The 18,661-nt window shown below is 47.8% G+C and overlaps 1 protein-coding gene across 3 annotated transcripts in view; it reads left to right on the forward strand.

Annotated features, from left to right (window-relative positions):
* SLC39A14 (solute carrier family 39 member 14) overlaps window positions 1-14,716 on the forward strand; it is a 51,790-nt gene extending 37,074 nt beyond the window's left edge. For 2 of the 3 annotated variants that reach the window (XM_019641996.1, XM_019641997.1), the window contains exons 2-9: window positions 387-663; window positions 2,312-2,498; window positions 3,307-3,476; window positions 7,574-7,696; window positions 8,436-8,621; window positions 8,752-8,959; window positions 10,018-10,202; window positions 11,703-14,716. In XM_019641996.1, the coding sequence (XP_019497541.1) occupies window positions 400-663; window positions 2,312-2,498; window positions 3,307-3,476; window positions 7,574-7,696; window positions 8,436-8,621; window positions 8,752-8,959; window positions 10,018-10,202; window positions 11,703-11,849 (1,470 nt within the window). In that variant the 5' untranslated portion in view covers window positions 387-399 and the 3' untranslated portion in view covers window positions 11,850-14,716. Of the gene's footprint in view, window positions 1-386; window positions 664-2,311; window positions 2,499-3,306; window positions 3,477-5,428; window positions 5,599-7,573; window positions 7,697-8,435; window positions 8,622-8,751; window positions 8,960-10,017; window positions 10,203-11,702 lie in introns of all 3 variants that reach the window. The other variant, XM_019641998.1, reaches the window with a different exon arrangement.
* The last annotated feature ends 3,945 nt before the right edge of the window (window positions 14,717-18,661 follow it).

Raw genomic sequence — 18,661 nt, forward strand, 5'->3', positions numbered from 1 at the left:
GGGGTGGGGGTGGGGGGCGGCGGCAGCACATAACCCACCATCCCATGCAGAGTCAACCTTGTTGTTAAGAGCACGCACTCTAACCAACTGAGCCATCCGACCTCCCAGTTTTTTACTTTTTAAAAGTTTAGCCGGACCTGGTGAATTTGCCCTTTTATTTATTTATTTTTTACTCTGTACTTGCAAAAGAAGGATGTTTCTCAAAAGCTAGGCAGAGGCATTGGAGAAGGGGTGAGGAGTCAGCTTTGACACTGACTGGATTCTGAGTCTGAGGAGAGACCTGCCCTGTAGAGTGTGGCTGATGGGTCCGGTGCCGGGAGACGGGAGAGTGGGAGGAAAGGTGGGTTTCTTAAGCCCCACCCTCACCTGGCTTTTTGCTCTTGCAGGCTCTTTGTCACCATGAAGCTGCTGCACCCAGCCTTCTCTCGCTGCTTACTGCTGACCCTGCTCAGCGTCTGGACAGCTGCTCCAGAGGCTCACGCTGTGTCTGCGGGGATGCCAGCCATCAGCGCAGCGTCTTTCCTGCAGGACCTTATGGATCGCTATGGGGAGGGTGACAGCCTCACCCTGCAGCAGCTAAAGGCCCTGCTCAACCACCTGGACGTGGGAGTAGGCCGGAACAATGTCACCCAGCCCCTGCAGGGACAGAGGAACCTCTCGACGGTAAGGCTCCCAGCTCCACTCAGTACTGTCTCTATCCTCTTGGCCCACAGCCCAGTCGGGCATAGGAGCTGAGCTGCTCCAGGCAGGCAGGGCTGGGGCAGGCAAATTTGATGACAGAGCAGAGAGGCCAATTCTTCTTCCCCTGTTATCTGGATCAGCAAATCTGAATCTCCAGCCGCGCCTCCTGCCCTCCTGCATGGGGGTTTTGAAGCCCTAACCAAAGGGCAGCTGTGAAGTGAGGGTTCTCAGCCCTGTGGACTCCTTCTCGCAGCTACGCTGGTAAGGTGGAGCTCCCTGGACTGCTAGCATTTCTAATGGATTTTATAGTGTACAAAGCCCTTTGCCCGCCCGCCCAGGTGAGCCTTGCAGCACCGCTAGGTGCAGGTGGAAAATCTTCATTTTGTAGGAGAGAATCCTGAAGGTCTCGCAGTGAGTTCCTGGAGGGACCAGGACGCAGGCCCAGGTCTTTTGGCTCCTGGCTCTCTGCCCTTTCTTCCATGTCATCTCGGCTAATCTGAATCTGAGGCTATTTGAGGCAGCCAGATATCAGTCAGCCAGCAACTGCTTTCTGTCTCTACTTTGTTCCCTGTGCTGAGTGTTGGGAGAAGCAGAGAAAAGTGAGTCATGTTTGGGGCTTACCGTCAAAATGGGGAGCTCAGCCAACTGAGAACAAAGTTAGCCAATACTAAGCTGAAGGGTTAAATGCTGTGGGTTGGACAGTCATTGCAGGATTCAGAAATGAGAACGGCGGTGAGCGTGTGCTAGGGCTATCAAGGTTGTGGTTGAGATGTCCTGGAGCTTCAACCTGAAGGAGAGTAGAGTTTGGAGAGATCAAGGGGGCCCCCGTGTCCTAGACGCAGAACCCCAGGAGCATGGTGAGTGTCTAAGTCTGTGAGGAGGCTGTGCTGAGGGCTGATGCACCCTGACCCAGAGGCTTCCTGGCACAACTGTGGTGTGCTGGGGTCAGCAGAATCTAGCCCTCAGCTCTGTAGACCCTAAAACTCTCCTTTGTCAGCACACCCAGAGGGCTGTCTAGAGACAAACCCACGTTCAACCAAACTCAGATAAAGACTGAGATGTATGAAATATAATTAGAGGGAAAACTGCCATGTTTCACAGGGACGGTGTGTGAGAACCTCTGCCCTGCCACCTCGCCAGGGGACTGAGAGTTTGTGTCCGCTGAACGGCCCTGCACATGCTCCATAGATGCCAGTAGCTCTGGGGAAGTATCTAGAATCTGCATTTTAATGTGATAGCTCCCTGGGCTATTGTGATGTGCAGCCAGATTTGCTATCTGGTTGAAGCTGTATCTTCGGGTATCCAAATAGCATTATGTTTTCTAGAAACCACACTCTGGTCACAATGACTGGAATTCAGTTGCTCCCAGAACCTCTGGGTAGCCATTGACAGATGTTGTGCGTCAGGTATGTTTTAGCCCAGTGACTGATCGCTAAGATTACTTATCAGTTTTTCAAGTTGAAGGACTGCCTTGCTCTCACCCCCAGAGATTAGTCTTACAGATTTGCCGGTATCTGGACAATTCTATCTTCTTTTTTTTTCCCCTCCTGGGAGGCTGAGTGGGCCGCTGTCTAGGGCAAGGTGTGACTTTGGGTTCAAAGAGGCTTTCTGGCCCTGGCCTTTGTTTCAGTGCTTCAGCTCCGGAGCCCTCTTTGCTGTTCACAACTTCACTAACCAGTCACGGATAGAGAAGAGTGACTTCAAGGAGTTCTGCCCCACCATCCTCCAGCAGCTGGATTCCCGGGCCTGCTCCTCCGAGAACCAGGAGAACGAGGAGAATGAGCAGACCGAAGAGGGGAGGCCGAGTTCAATGGAAGGTGAGCCGGGACGGGAAGGCCTGGTCCCCTTGCTCGTCTTCCCGTGGACCTCGGGGCTGACGGATCGTGCTACTCACTCAGGTTCTAATTGGTGACTGTGTTACCAACATCGGGAGGCGCAGGTTAGAGCAATAGTCGTGCTGGTATCTTGGCGCTTCCAAGCCTGGTCCAGCATGTTGTCAGACAGGCCGGTGTGGCTGGTGAATACGCAGTGTTGGGCTCTTAGACCAGCCCAGCTGTGGACTGCTTTTTATGGCCACTTTTCCATTTTAGTTTTCACTGAACTACAAGGGGGCCGACAACGCCTTGGTTTTTCAGTTTAGCACTTCAGACCTTATAGGATCTGCCCTCAGCCCGCTTCGTCCCTTCCCCTCCCCTGCCCGGTGCCTCTGCTCCAGCCTCAGCGGACTCACCATGGTCTGTGAGTGTCCACGAATCCCTTGGGCCTGGATTGCCCTTCTGAAACGCTGCCGCCCTGGTGTGTGCCACCCAACACTTGGTACCTAGCGCGTGCTGCCTGGGTCATGCCTTATTGTGTCCTGCTGTCATTCTGTAACTCTTAACCTTTCATGGTGTTTTTCCCTGCCTCCATCTACAAGGTAAGTGCCTTCTGGATAGCAATTTCACTGTATTTTTTTTAGGCTTCTCCACAGCACCTAGGAAGAAGCGGACTCAACAAATACTTACTGATGGGTTGGTGGATGTCTGTGTGTCCTGACCACAGCCGAAGTCAGAATGGGCTGCCCAGGCAGCGGGCGCACCCCACCCTCAGTAATGGAGGCCCCCGTCTGTTCTTGTTCCTCCACAGTGTGGGGCTTTGGTTTCCTCAGTGTGTCAGTGATTAACCTGGCCTCTCTCCTGGGAGCCCTCGTCCTGCCGTGCACGGAGAAAGCGTTTTTCAGCCGTGTGCTCACTTACTTCATCGCCCTGTCCATTGGAACGCTGCTCTCTAACGCGCTGTTCCAGCTCATCCCAGAGGTGCAGTACCACAGACACGCGCGTCTCTTTCCCCTGGGGCGCCCACCGCCGAGCCTTCCCCCAGCTGACGTCCCTGCCCCCGCTCCCACCCTGTGCTCCAAGGCACCCGACAGCTGCCACCTGACAAATTCACTTCTCCCTCATATCAAGGGACACAAATGACTTCTGACTCTGGATCTCAAGGGCCTTCTCTCATTCCTGGGGCACCCAGGTTTGCCTCTGGCCTCCTCAGGGGATGTCAGGTGCAAGGCTTTTAGCATTTTGCCCTCCTGTCGGGGGTCTCTCAGCCTCAGCCCCTCTCATAAGCCCCGTTTGCAGGGCTCAGAAGGAAAGCTGCTGCCGGTGGTCTCTGCCTGCCCTTGGGACTTAGTACCCCTCTGTTCTAAGTAGAAGCCCTCGCAGTGCTCAGGGGTGGCCACCAAGAGAGTATCCATCTAGAATGAGGAGGAAGGAAAAGAGGCTACCAGCTAACAAATAGAATTGGTCTAAAAAGATGAGCTGTCCTTTTTTTTTTTTTTTTAAAGCAGGCCGTAATTCGTAGCAGAGAGAGCCAAACACAGAACAAAGACTTTTAACAAAAACAGACGAAATTAAAATGACAAGATAGGGGACGGGGCACTCCACCCTTCATGCCTTGCATCTTGACTTTTTCCTGATAGGACTGACTTCCTGGTGCTTTTATTTGACTGTTTGGAAGTATTTGTTGATTTTGTTTTTTAATTGTGACCACCGAGGAGCTAAAAAACATAAGACCCAAGTTGACAGCCTGCCCCCTTGTCAGCCCTGGCAGGGACGTGCTTGGGGTGATTACAGGTGGACCTCCTTTGGGACTGGTGGCAGCCGCCTTTCGTAAAGAGCCCTTTCAGCTGCTGCCTGGCCTTTCCCAGTCAGAAGACTCACCCCAAGGAGATAGCAGGTGTGGTGCCCAGGCCGTGCCTGTTCTTTCTCAACAAGGAGGGAAGAAATCTGGTTTAAGATCAACTATCTTGATATTGTCTTAGAATTCTACATGGGTTTAGCAAGCACTTCTCAGGGGAGGCCTCATCTTGGGCTACATTTTTTTTAGCTCCAGAAGTTGAATTTATTAATTTCTTAAATCATGAAGTTAAATGAAAAAATGCCTTATCGCCTGTTGAATGGAAATAACAATAATTGCACATGCTCCAGCCCTGTGTCTCACAGGGGAGTGCCCCACCCTGGCTCAGTTTTGTTCTGACCAGCGTGGGCCACACTGGAAAATGGTAGAGGAAATGCTTCTGTCGCAGGGTGATCTTGGAACTCTGTGCTGTATACTGGAGCCCTCTCAAAGCAAATGGAAACCAACCAGCTCTGAGAAGCTAGGAATCTGGATTTCATGGGCACGGGGCCTTCCTTGTTGTCCATCCCTCTGCCCTGCACACCTGACTTTGTCGTATCTTGCACAAACCAGACCAAGTCCAGGCAGCGTCGCATGTGCCTGTGCGGTATGGGCCGGATACTCAGAGCAAACACGGCAGCACAGTAATCATTCTCTTCCCAGCTGCTCTTATTTTCTCGGGTCCAAAGTCTGCCTTGCCAGCCTCTGGATTGACCTGCACACACCTCGGCTGAGCGATAAGGCAGTACCCACCCTGCCAGTCACACCAGCTGGCAGGTGTGACTCGGGCCACCCAAGGCAGCAGGGAGAGGAGCCATAGAGTTCCAAGGCCACCTTGAATTCCTCTTCATTTTTTCTGAACTGATTGAAGGAAATTGCATCAGACTTGAATCACTAACAAATTTTCTATTTCTCTCTCCCTCCCTACTTGTCTCTCTGATTTTTCCTTTTTGTTGCCTTTGTTAATATCTCCCAAAACCTTCCTTGTTGCCTCCCTGGCCCCTCTACCTCCTTTCCCCTAAATGGTGGCTGCCGTGCCATGGGGCGCTTGCCCTGCTCCCTGTCCTGGGTGGGGCTGCCTCTCCCCCAACCGCAGTGTGGGGATATGGTCTCCTCTGCGTGACCGTCATCTCCCTCTGCTCCCTCATGGGGGCCAGCGTGGTGCCCTTCATGAAGAAGACCTTTTACAAGAGGCTGCTGCTCTACTTCATAGCTCTGGCGATTGGCACTCTCTACTCCAACGCCCTCTTCCAGCTCATCCCCGAGGTATGACAAGCCAGGGCCCCTCGCCCAGGAGCACACCGTCTCCTGGGGACAGCGGGCTCAGTGGGAGGACCCTGCACTCCCATGGAAGGCAGAGAAAGGCGGTCCTTTCCTTTAGCTAAGACTTCGGCAGAGCTAGGAGAGGCCGCATGGCACAGGCGTGTGAGCTGGGTTCAGGTCCCAGCTCCACCATCGGCAGGTTGTGTGACCTTGGGCAAGTCACGTAACCTCTTTGTGCTTCTGTTTCCTTATCATATAAAATGGGGAAAATAACGGGCCTGACCTCGTGACGATGTCGCGAGAGTTACACGAATTAACATTTGTAAAATGCCTGGTGCCTAGGGAGTACTCTCTAACTGTTGGTGGAAAGATGGACTAAAGTTAGATTACTTTGGGGCTTTTGGCACACACTCTCACGCCTACAAACGTGTCAGCAGGATCCATAGTTCTCAAAAAAAAAGATAATTCTCCTCAGTAGGGCGTTTTGGGGCAAAAGTGATCCAAATGAAATGCAAATAAAATTCACATGCATCGAAGGCACCTTTGCCCCTTCACCCAGGTTAGGGAGAAACGCACCCACAAAAGAGGAGGGTGCTCAGTCTTTGTGAAGTTTGGCAGGCGGCCCTGGGGAAGTTTTATCTGATTTGATGTAATCTCTACAGTAGACCCTCTAATGATAGTAAGTGTGAGGCATTTCACTGTAGGTGGTCTGACAGGCCTGGACAGAGCCTGCATTGAAGCCTAAAGATGACGGCATGTGCTTCCGATAGCACTGTGTTTTCCAAGATGTGGTTCTGTGTTTTCTTAGTTGATCCTCAGCTCAACACTGTGACATCAGAGTCATGTTTTATCCATTTGCGGAATCTGACCTGCACCAGAGCCCATATCCCAGAGGCCAGGTTTATAACTCCTGAAGCCATGCTCTTGTCCTCTGCCATCCGTCATGGCTTTTTGTGGAGAACTGTTAGTTGCCCATTTTCACTCCACTTTTCCCTAAAGTGATTTGACTGTCCTGGAAAGTTGACCTGAATGTGTTGTTTCTACTCTAGAAGCTGACCTTTGTATGTCTCTTAGAAAAACTGCACTAGTCGGTAGAGATTGTATCTTGTCCCTTTAAAAACCAGAAAGAAAGACCACTTACCTTTTAAGCAGCCCAGCGTTCCTGGTACTTATGATCACTCTTATCTTAGACTTACTCATGAGAAGGCCAGAGTTTCTTCAAGACGACTGTTTCCTATCAGAAAACTGAGGGGCAGGTCGCCGGACGCTCCCAAGGCCCCACCACAAGTCAGGAGTGCCCCTGAGAATGGAATTCTGATTTCTACTCCTGTGTACTTCCAGGAGATTCTGTTTCTCCCCCATAATAAGAGTTTCCAAAAAGAACTCAAAACAAATCCCCTAGAATTGACACGTGCTGCAGTAACCGAGTCTGCCGTCTTGGCTTTGTGGTCACTGGGAGGTCTGCGGTCAGGAAGATGCCGCAATTCCTAGTGTTTAACTGAGGAGTGGAGTTCCTATTTTTGAAAGTATAATTACACCACTGGCTTTGCATGTATAGGCAGATCAGCCAGAGACACAAGGTAACGATGAAAATAAACACAGTGTCTTCTCTTTAAATACGGGGTTTGCCAGCAGAGTCTGCCCTGTAGCACAGCACCAGGAAGAAATGGGGAAAGAGTCCTCGTCAAAAGTAGAAAACCATGTCCAGGCTGTTCTTTCTGACAGTTCATTTCTAATGATGATCTGTCGTTTGCATCAGAAACTAAGCTAGAGAGAACCCAACAGGCCTGATGATGGGACATTTGGGAAACATCAAGGGTTAGCTTTCGCGAGAAAGGGAGTGGGGTGGACGGCAGTTATCCCAGGGGGCACGCCTCTTTCCTTTCGTACGATCGAGGAAGTGGTTAAGAGACAAGAAGGGGACCAGTGGTGATTTTTTTATTTTCTTAAACTCATTTTCTTTTCCCTGGGTCCACAGGCGTTTGGTTTCAACCCTCTGGAGGATTATTACGTCTCTAAATCTGCCGTGGTGTTTGGGGGCTTCTATCTGTTCTTTTTCACAGAGAAGATCTTGAAGATGCTCCTTAAACAGAAAAACGAGGTGAGGCTCAAGTTTGGTAAAGGAGATGCTTCTGGGGAAAGGCTCGATCTCCGAAATGCTTGTGTGGTAGCGGCATCACCTCCGCACCCCTCCAGTGGGGGGGCTTGGGAGGAGGAAAGCCCACACGTCTCATGAGGAGACGCTCCGTTTCAACTCCCGCTGATAGTAGCAGGGGGCGAGGACAGACCAGCGATCAGATCTGGCTTGTGTGCCTCTCACTAGGCAGTAATTTATCCCCTCTGTCTTATTCTAGATTATTTCCTTAACATACTTTTGTGCCGTTAGGAGACAAAGGAGGGGCTGGATACGGACATGCACTGTGTGTGAAGTTATGACCACACACAAACAGTGTAGCTCTGGAACATTGTAGTGTAGTTCCAGAAAGATCCCTTTAGTGCCTAGTATATAGTTATCCCCCAAAATAGTTGCTGAATTGACTAAAAGTATCTGTTGCAAAGGAGGAGCTCTAAATACTTTGAGCAGTGCCACCTCGCCAGAATGTGCATGGGCCCTGCGGTCACTGCTTTGATATCTGTCCTGTGCCAGCCCATTGTATTTACCTTGGTTCAGCTCTCTAACAGCTATCTCCGGGTTTCTGTGTGTGTTGCCTGCTTGTGTTGTCTCTGGTGGTGGGATTGGGGTCTTCCCAGTGCTCAGAGCGCTGACTCAAGAGTGGGTGCTCAGGAAGCTTTGTGGTTTTGGTGAGGGTCACGCTCACTGCTTCCTGCGGTCCCTCCAGCATCATGGACATAGCCATTATACTTCTGAGACGCTTCCTTCCAAGAAGGACCAGGAGGAGGGGGTGACCGAGAAGCTGCAGAATGGGGACCTGGACCACATGATTCCTCAGCACTGTAGCGGCGAGCTTGATGGCAAGGACCCCGTGATGGACGAGAAGGTCATTGTGGGCTCACTGTCTGTCCAGGTCAGTGGGCTGTCTGCTGCTGGGTAGGGGCCATTAAGCAGTAATGGCCTTGATGACTCACTCAGGTGTACCTTGAAGGCCCCTATTCCATCCATTGACCTGGGGACCATCGGGCCGGGATTTCTTGTAGGACCTGCAGGCTTCCCAGAGCGCCTGTTACTGGCTGAAAGGCGTCCGCTACTCTGATATCGGCACCCTGGCCTGGATGATCACCCTGAGTGACGGCCTCCACAATTTCATTGACGGCCTGGCCATTGGCGCCTCCTTCACTGTGTCCGTTTTCCAAGGCATCAGTACATCAGTGGCCATCCTCTGTGAGGAGTTCCCACATGAGCTAGGTGAGCACACACGCCTCCCCAACCCCGTCACACTTTGCTGCCTCTGTTACTGACACCAGCACCCTTCAGAAGGCTGACTCCTCCCCCCTCTTCAGAAAGCTTATTGTAATTAATTAATACGTCCTCTGTGCGATGTGAAATCTAACCACTGATTCTTAACAGTTGAATTAATAATTGAAAATTGTCCATTGAAAATGATGGCGTTTTGGGGCATCCCAGTTCCGGGTACCCCCTCCCACTCGGGAGCTGTAACCTTTCTCTTGCTTTAATAAAACTATCCTCTGCTACAAACTTTAAAAAAAAAAAGAAAATGATGGAGTTTTTACAGGGCTGTCTCTTTCCCCTCAGCCCCATATTCTGTGGCTGTTTCCTCACCTTACAATGGGGCTGATAACAGTACCTGCCTCATAGATTTATCATGAGGATGAAAGGGGAAAAACAGTGAAAGGGACTTCCCGTATGCCGAATAGTATTCCAAGCATTCAGCATAGGCTGTCTCTTACATCCTATTAACCTCCCAAAGGCTCAGATGCGCGTTAGAAGTCTGGTGGGTGAAAGAAGTAGGTGAGCCAGGGGTGGGTGGAAGGCCCTTTGTTTTATCAGAGGGAATGTAAAAAGCCTGAACTTTGGAGACTCAAGGTCAAGCCCTGGCTTTGCCATTTATTGGCTTGTGGCTTTGGGCAAATTACTTAACTTCTTTTAGTCTCAGTTTTGTTTCCTAAAAATACCATTCATTATAGTTGTGAGGAAGGAAGTTCTTCCTGTTTCGCCATCAATCAAAAGAGGCACGAGGCCATCCCTCGTTGCTTGTCTGGTTTGCATTATTTTCAGCACCTTGGCCAGGCGTACGTGGCCAGTTTTGCAAACAGAAACAGCTCCTGCACATGAAGATGAAGGGTGCTTTTGTCTTGTCATTGCAGTTTCTTGTCTGGGGCTGTCTTGATTTTTCACCCAGACTTGATACAGAATGTAAGCAGTCTGTCCTCCTCACGCTGTCTGCCCCACGACCTAATGTGGCTCCTTTGTCCACACCCTCCCCTCTTTTGTCCCCGCCACAGGAGACTTTGTCATCCTGCTCAATGCTGGCATGAGCCTCCAACAAGCACTCTTCTTCAACTTCCTTTCCGCCTGCTGCTGTTACTTGGGGCTGGCCTTTGGCATCCTGGCAGGCAGCCACTTCTCTGCCAACTGGATCTTTGCACTGGCTGGAGGAATGTTCTTGTATATTTCTCTGGCTGATATGGTAAGTGTTCCATAGTTTATACCATGGAGACAAAACTGGGCTGGGTAATTAAAGTCATTGGATGGGAGGACAGCTAAGGAGACATTAGTTTGTCTTTGATAACAGTTTTATTGAGGAATCATTCACATACCATACAATTCTCCAATTAAAGTGTACAACTGAGTACTTTTTAAGGGGACAGTAGATTTTAAAGGGTGAAAAGCTTCTGTTCCTATTAGCATATGTCATTAAAGAACACTGGTTACTAAACTCCAGGGTCCTGACTTAAATCCTTAAGTTTTATAGAATAGATATTTATAGATCAGTGAAAAGCAATGTTAGTCGTGTCTGGACCTGTACATTGTACTGCACCCACTAACGTGTGGTGTAATCATTCAAGTAGTTTTGATTTTGCTAGTGAAATACCTGATTTGTTACATCTTTTGTATACTTAGCCTTGTTTGTTGGCATGACGTGTTCTTTGGCATGTTTTATGTTCATGAATTATTTTCCATAGCCTTTGAAAGTAACATTTTTGATGAGATGATGAGAGTAGACCACCAATATCCAGCCTTACCCATGGCAACATTTTAGATTCTCCTCTTTTGTGTGGAACCCTCCCCATGATTGGGATATTTTTTTGCAGTTCTTGAATTAGAATGCCTTCTCATAGTCACCTGCCTCGCTGGACAGCAGTGAAAGGCCTGACATAGCTCCAATCTCTGGCCCCTTACACAGTTTCTCAGTTTCCCAAAGAGGTGACAATAAGATTTTTGGTAGCAAAAACCTTTTCAAGTATTTTTAAGGATCCCAATAAAAAGTTTATTTTTATCAAAGCAGTTATTTTTAGCCAGCATCTAAACACATTCCAGGGCTACATGCATGGATAGTACTTTGTTTTACCTCAATATTTGTACAGTTGACCCTTGAGCAAAGGTTTGAACTGCGCAGGTCCACATGTACATCGATTTTTTTTTCAGTAATCACCCGTACTGTTTTTAGTCTGCAGTTGGGAATCCTTGGATGCTGAGAGCTGACTGTGCATTGTTCTGCACCTTTCTATTTAGGGGACTTGAGCATCCACAGGTTTTGGTATCCACTGGGGCATCCTGGAACCAATCCCCCATGGGTACTGAGGGGCAGCTAAGGTTTGGGGGAGTCAAAAGTTACACGTGGATTTTTAACTGCACAGGAGTCAGCGCCTCTAACCCCCACGTTGTTCAAGGGTCAGCTGTAGTAGTAGCCACCTTGGAGAAAGGCAATTACATTTAAGCTCCAGAGGCGATTGCTGTTAATTTTCTTTGTAAACCAAATTTTATGTATGTATCTTAATTATATAATTTTCACCCCAATAATATTAACTATTACAATAGTCATGTTATATACTAATGTTATCATTATAATATAAATATTAATATAATATAATTATTAGATATAATATCTATACTGCACTGAATTCTCCTAGACTTACAAGATTAGGAAAGGAACTGCAGCTCTCTTGTTTTTTTCTTCTTTCTCAAGTTCCCTGAGATGAATGAAGTCTGCCAGGAGGATGAAAGAAAGGGCAGCACCTTGGTCCCTTTTATCATCCAGAACCTGGGCCTCTTGACGGGTTTCACCATCATGCTGCTCCTCACCATGTATTCAGGACAGATTCAGCTCGGGTAGGGCCCCGCAGGAGCCTGTGGGAGTGGAAGCCGGGCCCTCAGCTGCCTGTTCCCTGGCCCTGGGACTCGGCATCCAAGAAGCACCTCCGGCGAGGCAGTTATATTAAAAACTGACACGGACTATATTCCTGCACTAAATGTCAGCTGTTTTTGAAAATGCTCTATCCTAGTAATAAGCTGCCCTGGTGAACAGTCTCCAGGTAGCACCTCTCTCCCTTGCCTCTCTCTTCTTCTCAGAGTGACTCTGGAACCTGAATGCAGCTTAGAAGACAAGCCTAACTTTTTTCTCAGCTTACCCCGGCCTCTGTCTCTTTGAACCAGTGCTGAGAGATGTTGGATCTCTTGCCGCAATGCAGAATTAGAGGCAGCAGTCAAAACCTGGTGACAAAGGTTAGGAGGTGAATCTACATGCAGTTGGGGGCCCACGAATCTAAATGTGTGTCCTGGACTCCAAAGAGAACTGAAAGTTGGAACAGATGAGTAGGGCAAAGAGTGAGAGGGGAAGTGGAACCGATGGTGTGTGTCCTGCCCTGACGGTTACTTGTGCCCACTGGCATGCTGAATGTTGATTTTGTGGCTGCACCTGGTGTTTCCTGGCTGTCCAGGAGAGCTTAGCATGTAGGTTCGGTTGCCTGAGCCTCCCCTTCCTTTCTTAATTAACACTAACAAGAATGGAGGGCCGAGAAGGAAGTCCTGCAAAACATCGACTGGTTTTGCTGTGGTTTCCACCTCCCCGTCCCCACTCCCATCATCTGGGACTTTTTAGCTGCCTCCCTAGAAGCACATTGACGATGCTGATACTAGAGGGGAGACTGCACAAATTTACCTCCCCGGGCCAGCACGTCTGCTGCAAAGTGGCAAGTTGATTCGCGGAATTGGAGTGCAACTTGTGCTCTTTTCGACAAGGGTAATCAGGAAAGGAATCAGTACAGGCAACCTTTAGGATTTGCTAATTGCATAAGCAAAAAGTGTGAATAATAGAACTCTTGAAATGTAAGATCCGGAGCATAGGTTGGGCTCTGCAGATGTTTGCGGAACAGAGGACCTACTGATGATGCTGCAAATGGGTTATTAAACAGCACTGTCTAGGTTACCCCCTTCTTCCCCCACCCCAAACAAGAAAGGGCAAGTCCTATATTGAATTGAATATGAACTCCAACTCTTCAGAAAATGGATTGATAGACTTGTCTGGGAGACTAGGCCAGCCTCAGGCACTGTGGAGCCCTCTTCCTCAGAACTCGGGCTTCAAGGGGAGCTAATCTCCAGGTTCACTAGGTGAATTGATTTATTATTATCATATTGATAATGTGAGATTCTTTAGCCACTTTGGGGAGCCAGTCTCTCCAGAAGCCTTTCTTAGCGGTGCCCCACAGTTGCAGCCCAGGGGCTGTGTTCGCTGACTGATTTGTGTGCATGACTGACAGTGCTGGTTCCTTGCCAACACCTGTGAGTGTTTCTCGTCTTACCCAGAAAGACTTTCCACTAAACAGTAATTAAAAGCAGCCTCTATTTTGGTTTTTTTCTTTCTTCTTAGGGAAACATCCCTCAAAACAGAAATATTCTTGAAAAGAACGTAAGCAGGAAAAACTGCTGGTGATGCTTTATACGTTTTTCTCCTTCTCTTGCCTGTTGACTTTGGTAGATTTGAGAATGGGCTGAAGAGGAAGGAAAACAGTTATCAAGATTCTAGATTAAATATCAGGACTGACTCCTGATAGGATGATTATGGTCCAGTTTTACCAAAGAACCAATTCCTTGAATGTTGGCATCTAACTTGTTATTATATTATTATTATTGTTACTGTTTTAAAACGAGTCTTTGTCTTCTCTGTTCTACTTTTCTCAAATAGCTTTCAGGAGCTAGCAGAAAATAACAGTCAAACTTGAAGACTTTAGAAGACTTTGCTTTCCTTAATTCACACTGATGTATTAAATTTATAGTTTTAGCATTCCCTATAGATCTCTCATTCCTTACAAATACCATTATCCTTGAGGTACAATACTAAGTTAGAGTTAGTGGGTTTCTAGTTTTAGAAGAGCTCAAAAATGTAATCTTTAACGAATTAAAAAATAAAATGATGGCGTGGTAGGGTGCTTCTCCTCTCTGCACATCTGTATTAAGAACCTCCCTCTCATAGCCAGCTGCCTCAAAGGGAAATTCTCTTTGAACTCTTAATTAGTTTAGGGGCCAGTCTTGGCCCAAGCATAGGATGGGGAAAACATTCAAATCATGCAACTGATTTGAGGTTGTCATTGGCAATAGACTTGCCTTGTGACTTGAAAATGTGGCGATTTATTGTGGACTTTTAAGTGTTGAATTTGCTGTTTTAAGCATCTGTACATATTAGAAGTCTGAGGAGTGGCGCCTTTTGAGGATTTGTTCACCCCTGACATTCGCGTCTTCACCCTGTCTTTCCCCGGATGGACCAGCTCCTATTAACAATAGCAGGGACAGCCTATGTCGTGCTGGAGCAGTGACCCAGGAGCAGGGTTTCTGCCGGTCACCCTCGCCCTGGCTGACAGGTTGCCTTCCACCCTTGCCCCCAAAGATCTTCTGTGTCTAGTATCAACCTGGAACTTTCCTACATTGGTCCTTCACCCTGGGTTTAAGAAAAGAAGGCTTCTCTGTTTGGGTATCCTAAGACTTGTTTTTAGTAAGTCCTCTTCCAAAGAGATGGTAGTACGCCGGAAATCTGCTGAAAAATGAAAAGTCAGATTTTTGCAAGAGGTTAGGTTTTTATTGTTCATATTTCCTTTTACAGTTCTGCAGTTCCACCACAGTATTTTTTTAAATAACTCAGGAGTTATGAGGATAAATTAGAAAAGAAAATAACTTAAGTTATATGGACTTTAAATGTTTTATTTGTAAGATTCTATAAATAAAGTTATATTCTGTAATTGTTGAATCCCAAGTGTGATCTTTTGCAATAACACGGGTGCAATGAGGCCTGCTCCACGCAAGGTGGCGATGGTGACTCACTAATTTAGAAAGCTTTGTTTATTGGTCCAGCTTACATTTGAAAAGATTTTAGAAGGATCCTTAAATATCATAACATTCTCACTTTAAATGATTAACTTAATCTTTCATGGTGCCTGTGACTTTATTGACGTTGCATGACAGTGTTTCCTAAGAAGAGCTTTCCATTCCACTTTGTAAATCCATGATTTGAAACTCGAATAGTATACTTGGTTCATTTAAACCACATCTCCTGTATGTCTAACAGGGAAAAGCTCAGTCATAAGACTCGAAATTCTAAATCTTTCATTATTCCTGTTTAGTTGCAGGGCCAGGGATCTGTTGTTTTCCTTTGACAATAAAAATGAGCAGTAAGGTAAAAATTGAGGCTCTCATTACTACATCCATTAGAGATTCCCCAATGCCTATCGCTCAGTCCTTCCATTTTTTTTGAAATTCAAGAATAATGCATTAAGTGGCTCATATTGGTCTTTTAAACTGCATTAGCTATGATGTCAGACTATATTAGCTACTATATTTGAGTTGTTCAAAATGGCATTCACTCCACCCTTTGATTTGTATCACCCCTGAAGAACCCAGGCTGGGATTGGTACCACCCTGCACACACCTGTTACCGGGCTGGCATTGTGATTGCTGTTGTTCTTTATACACCGAATTCATTCTTGGTGGAGCTGTATCCGTTTTCTTTCTGTGATTTCAGCACCTGCCACCCAGAAAGGATGGATGAAAAGACCAAATGAAGTGCCTAAAAGTTCAGTGTTTGTGAACATGCTCCTTTTTCCACTGGCCACACTACCTGTTGTGGTTTCCTGTCTTTGGTGTTGGTTTTGCTTATGCCTTGTTACCTAGTCCTCCTTTATTTAGAAATAGAAGTTTGGGAGAGGTGACTGGCCCACATAGAACAGAGCTAAGCAAAGTAAACAGGTCATTAAGAAGATTAGAACTTTGATCTTAGCCATGCCTGTGTAATAAATAGTCTTAACCAGCTAAGCCATTTAGGACATTTTTGGTAGAAGGTGAATGACCTTCTACTGTGTAGTTTCTTGCACGCTCTTTACCATTCAGTGATGCCGAGATCTGATTTGAGCAAAATCTATTTCAAGAAATAATAAAGATACCAAGTGTGGACGCAAAACACAAGGCTTTTGATTTGTGGAAAAACAAAGTGCTCATCTATTTTAAAGATTTTTGTACTCTCAATGATATAGTGTGAAATACCTAGACTTCTGAAGAATGAGAGGTTTGAATCCTAGCAAAAGTGAATCCCTTTCCTCTTTCTAGAATAAAATGAATTACATTCCATTTAAGGTAGAAAAAAAATGGTGGTTGGAAAAGATCCATAGGTCCTTATCAGCCTTCAGCTAAGTATGTTTAGAGCGGCCAGCCAAAAAACATTTTTCTTTCCGACATCACAGCTCCTTCCCAGATGTCTAGTCAGCATTTGTTTTAAACGAAGGAAGGGAGTTAACAGAGACTACCCTTCCTGTACGAGTAGAACAGCAATCTTTGACCCTGGCAGTGGGTCGGATTCCAAGGTGGCAGCATCAATTACAGTTAAGGAATAACCCAAAATGTTCTCACTTTGGCAATCATAAGCCAAGAAGTGGTTCTTTTTTCCCACCAGGCTCTGGGCTTTTTTTCTCTATCCGTGGTTTGCTTTGGAACATGGAGGTTACCCAAGAATAAGCTTAGGCAGCAATCCACATAGTTCTTTTTTAGAAATACGCACATGTAATAGCCATCAGGAAATTCCTTAGTGGAGACCCCTGACAAATACTTTGATGATCATTCTAAACATGAAATGAGCTCTAAAATATATATATATTGCCCTGCATTTGGTACTCTGTGTTTTATTGTGGACACATTTAATATGGGAAGTGGGATATTGCTGTCTCTCAGTGTGTGGGGTGGTAGGAAGACAACCAGAGGGGCTTCTGCCCTGAAGTAAGAGGCTGTGCTGGCCCCAAGCTGGGATGTGGGGAGCACACTGAGGGGGCAGGAGGCGTGGAGGCGGGGGAGCATGTGAAGTTGTGCATACCTCCTTGGGACCACATTTCAGGCCACCCAGTCACCAAACCAAGAATCAAAAAAGGTACAACCCTGGAGTTGGGAGATGCGGAAGAGGAGAGCACTGGGTACACTCACGCCACAGCTCACCTTCAGTCTTTCCAGGTGTGGCCCACCTCCTGGCCAGACACTCTTGTCCAGTCACCCCTATGTCCGCCTCTCTGAGCCAGGCAGGGTCCCTGTACAGCTACTTGAGGTAGCAGTGGTTACCATCCGAGGTCAGTGCCAGGCTCCGTGGACCCTACACTGGCTCTGCAGACATGTTGATTTCGGACAGGAAGCAGCCACACCTGTTGGATACCTAGATGCAGCTGGTGCCCCAGTCAGCTTCAGGATGTTTCCACTGGAAGCCACAGCTACCCCCGTGGGGGCTCTGAACTGCCCCTTGCCCTCTCCTTGGGAGCCAGACTTGAAGAGGCATGCCCAGCTGGCATCGGATACCTTCACTGAGTGGTTATGGAAATTCGTCACTACAATCTCATTCTTGTTCGTAGTCACAAAATGGGGCCCAGCCATCAGTGGCCCCACAGCCTCCAAGATGGCCAACCAGCTTGTGATTGGCTGGAAGGTGAAGAAGATGCATTAACTTGTTGCTAGCTGCAGTGATATGTCTATTGAGGTCTACGCCCAGCCACTCCCCTGGGACCCATGAGGTGGCTTGCTCTTTTCTTGGTCTTGAACTTGCTCTCAGGGAAAAAGATGCTGACCAATGGTTGTCATTGTCTGCCACAATAATGTCTCCGTTGGTGTCCACTGCCACACCTGTGGGGTGCTGCAGCTGCCCAGGTGAGTGCCCTTGGACCCCAAAGCGAAACTTGAGCTGACCCTCATTGGAGAAAACCTAGATACATGGGCCGTAGCTGTCTGCTACCACTGCTGTGGCCCCGCCTGTGAATTGGTGAGTTTGCCTTTCTCCCTCTCAAGACTGTCAAAGTCTTCCGTAGAGTTGTCCTTCCATTTGCTGCCTGTGCTGTACTTGGAGTTGGGCCCACACACCACCATCTGGCGCATGTGGTTGCCCGGGTGGCAGGGACTAGACGTGGAAGGGGGCAGGACCCAGGCCACGTGGCACCAATGCTCCTAGTTATTTAATTTTTTAAGAAACTTTAGGGCCGGCCGAGTGGCGTGTTGGTTAAGAACTGGCTTGGGACGCCAGACGGCCCCGGTTCGGATCCCACATATGAGGGCCAGTGACACTGCCCTCTACAGCTAAGATGCTGAACAACAGCTCAACCTGGAGCTGGGCTGCCGTGAGTCGCCGGCAATGGCATAGGCTGCAACCCCTGCTGCAGTGGGTTGCCATGGGCTACCGTGTGTAGCCAGCAGCCAGCGAGAGTGGCCATCAGCCGCCATGAGCAGCCGTCCAGAAGCCGGCGACTGATCTGCCTCACCTGGGAAGAGCGTAATGATGGTGCCAACTTGGGCCAGTGAAGCAACGTCCTCCACAACTAGACTGAAGAACAAAAGGACAGCAACTTGTCTGTTCCCCTTCCTCAATTCCCCAATAAAAATCTTAAAAAACAAAAAATTTTTATTGAGGAACTGTGTTTTTCTCAGGATGCATCAGCTTCAAGTCAAGTAGTTGTCTTCAATCTAGTTGTGGAGGGCGCAGCTCCTTGGCCCATGTGGGAATCGAACCTTGGTGTTATGAGCCTGCACTCTAACCACCTGAGCTAACTGGCCACCCCTGCCTAGTTATTTTTAAATGCATTAAAATTTAAGAATGGCACCCAAGGCAGTAAGATGGAAATTCCTTACAAAACATGATGT

Source organism: Hipposideros armiger, unplaced genomic scaffold (genome assembly GCF_001890085.2).
Source record: "Hipposideros armiger isolate ML-2016 unplaced genomic scaffold, ASM189008v1 scaffold_64, whole genome shotgun sequence".
Lineage (NCBI taxonomy): Eukaryota > Metazoa > Chordata > Mammalia > Chiroptera > Hipposideridae > Hipposideros > Hipposideros armiger.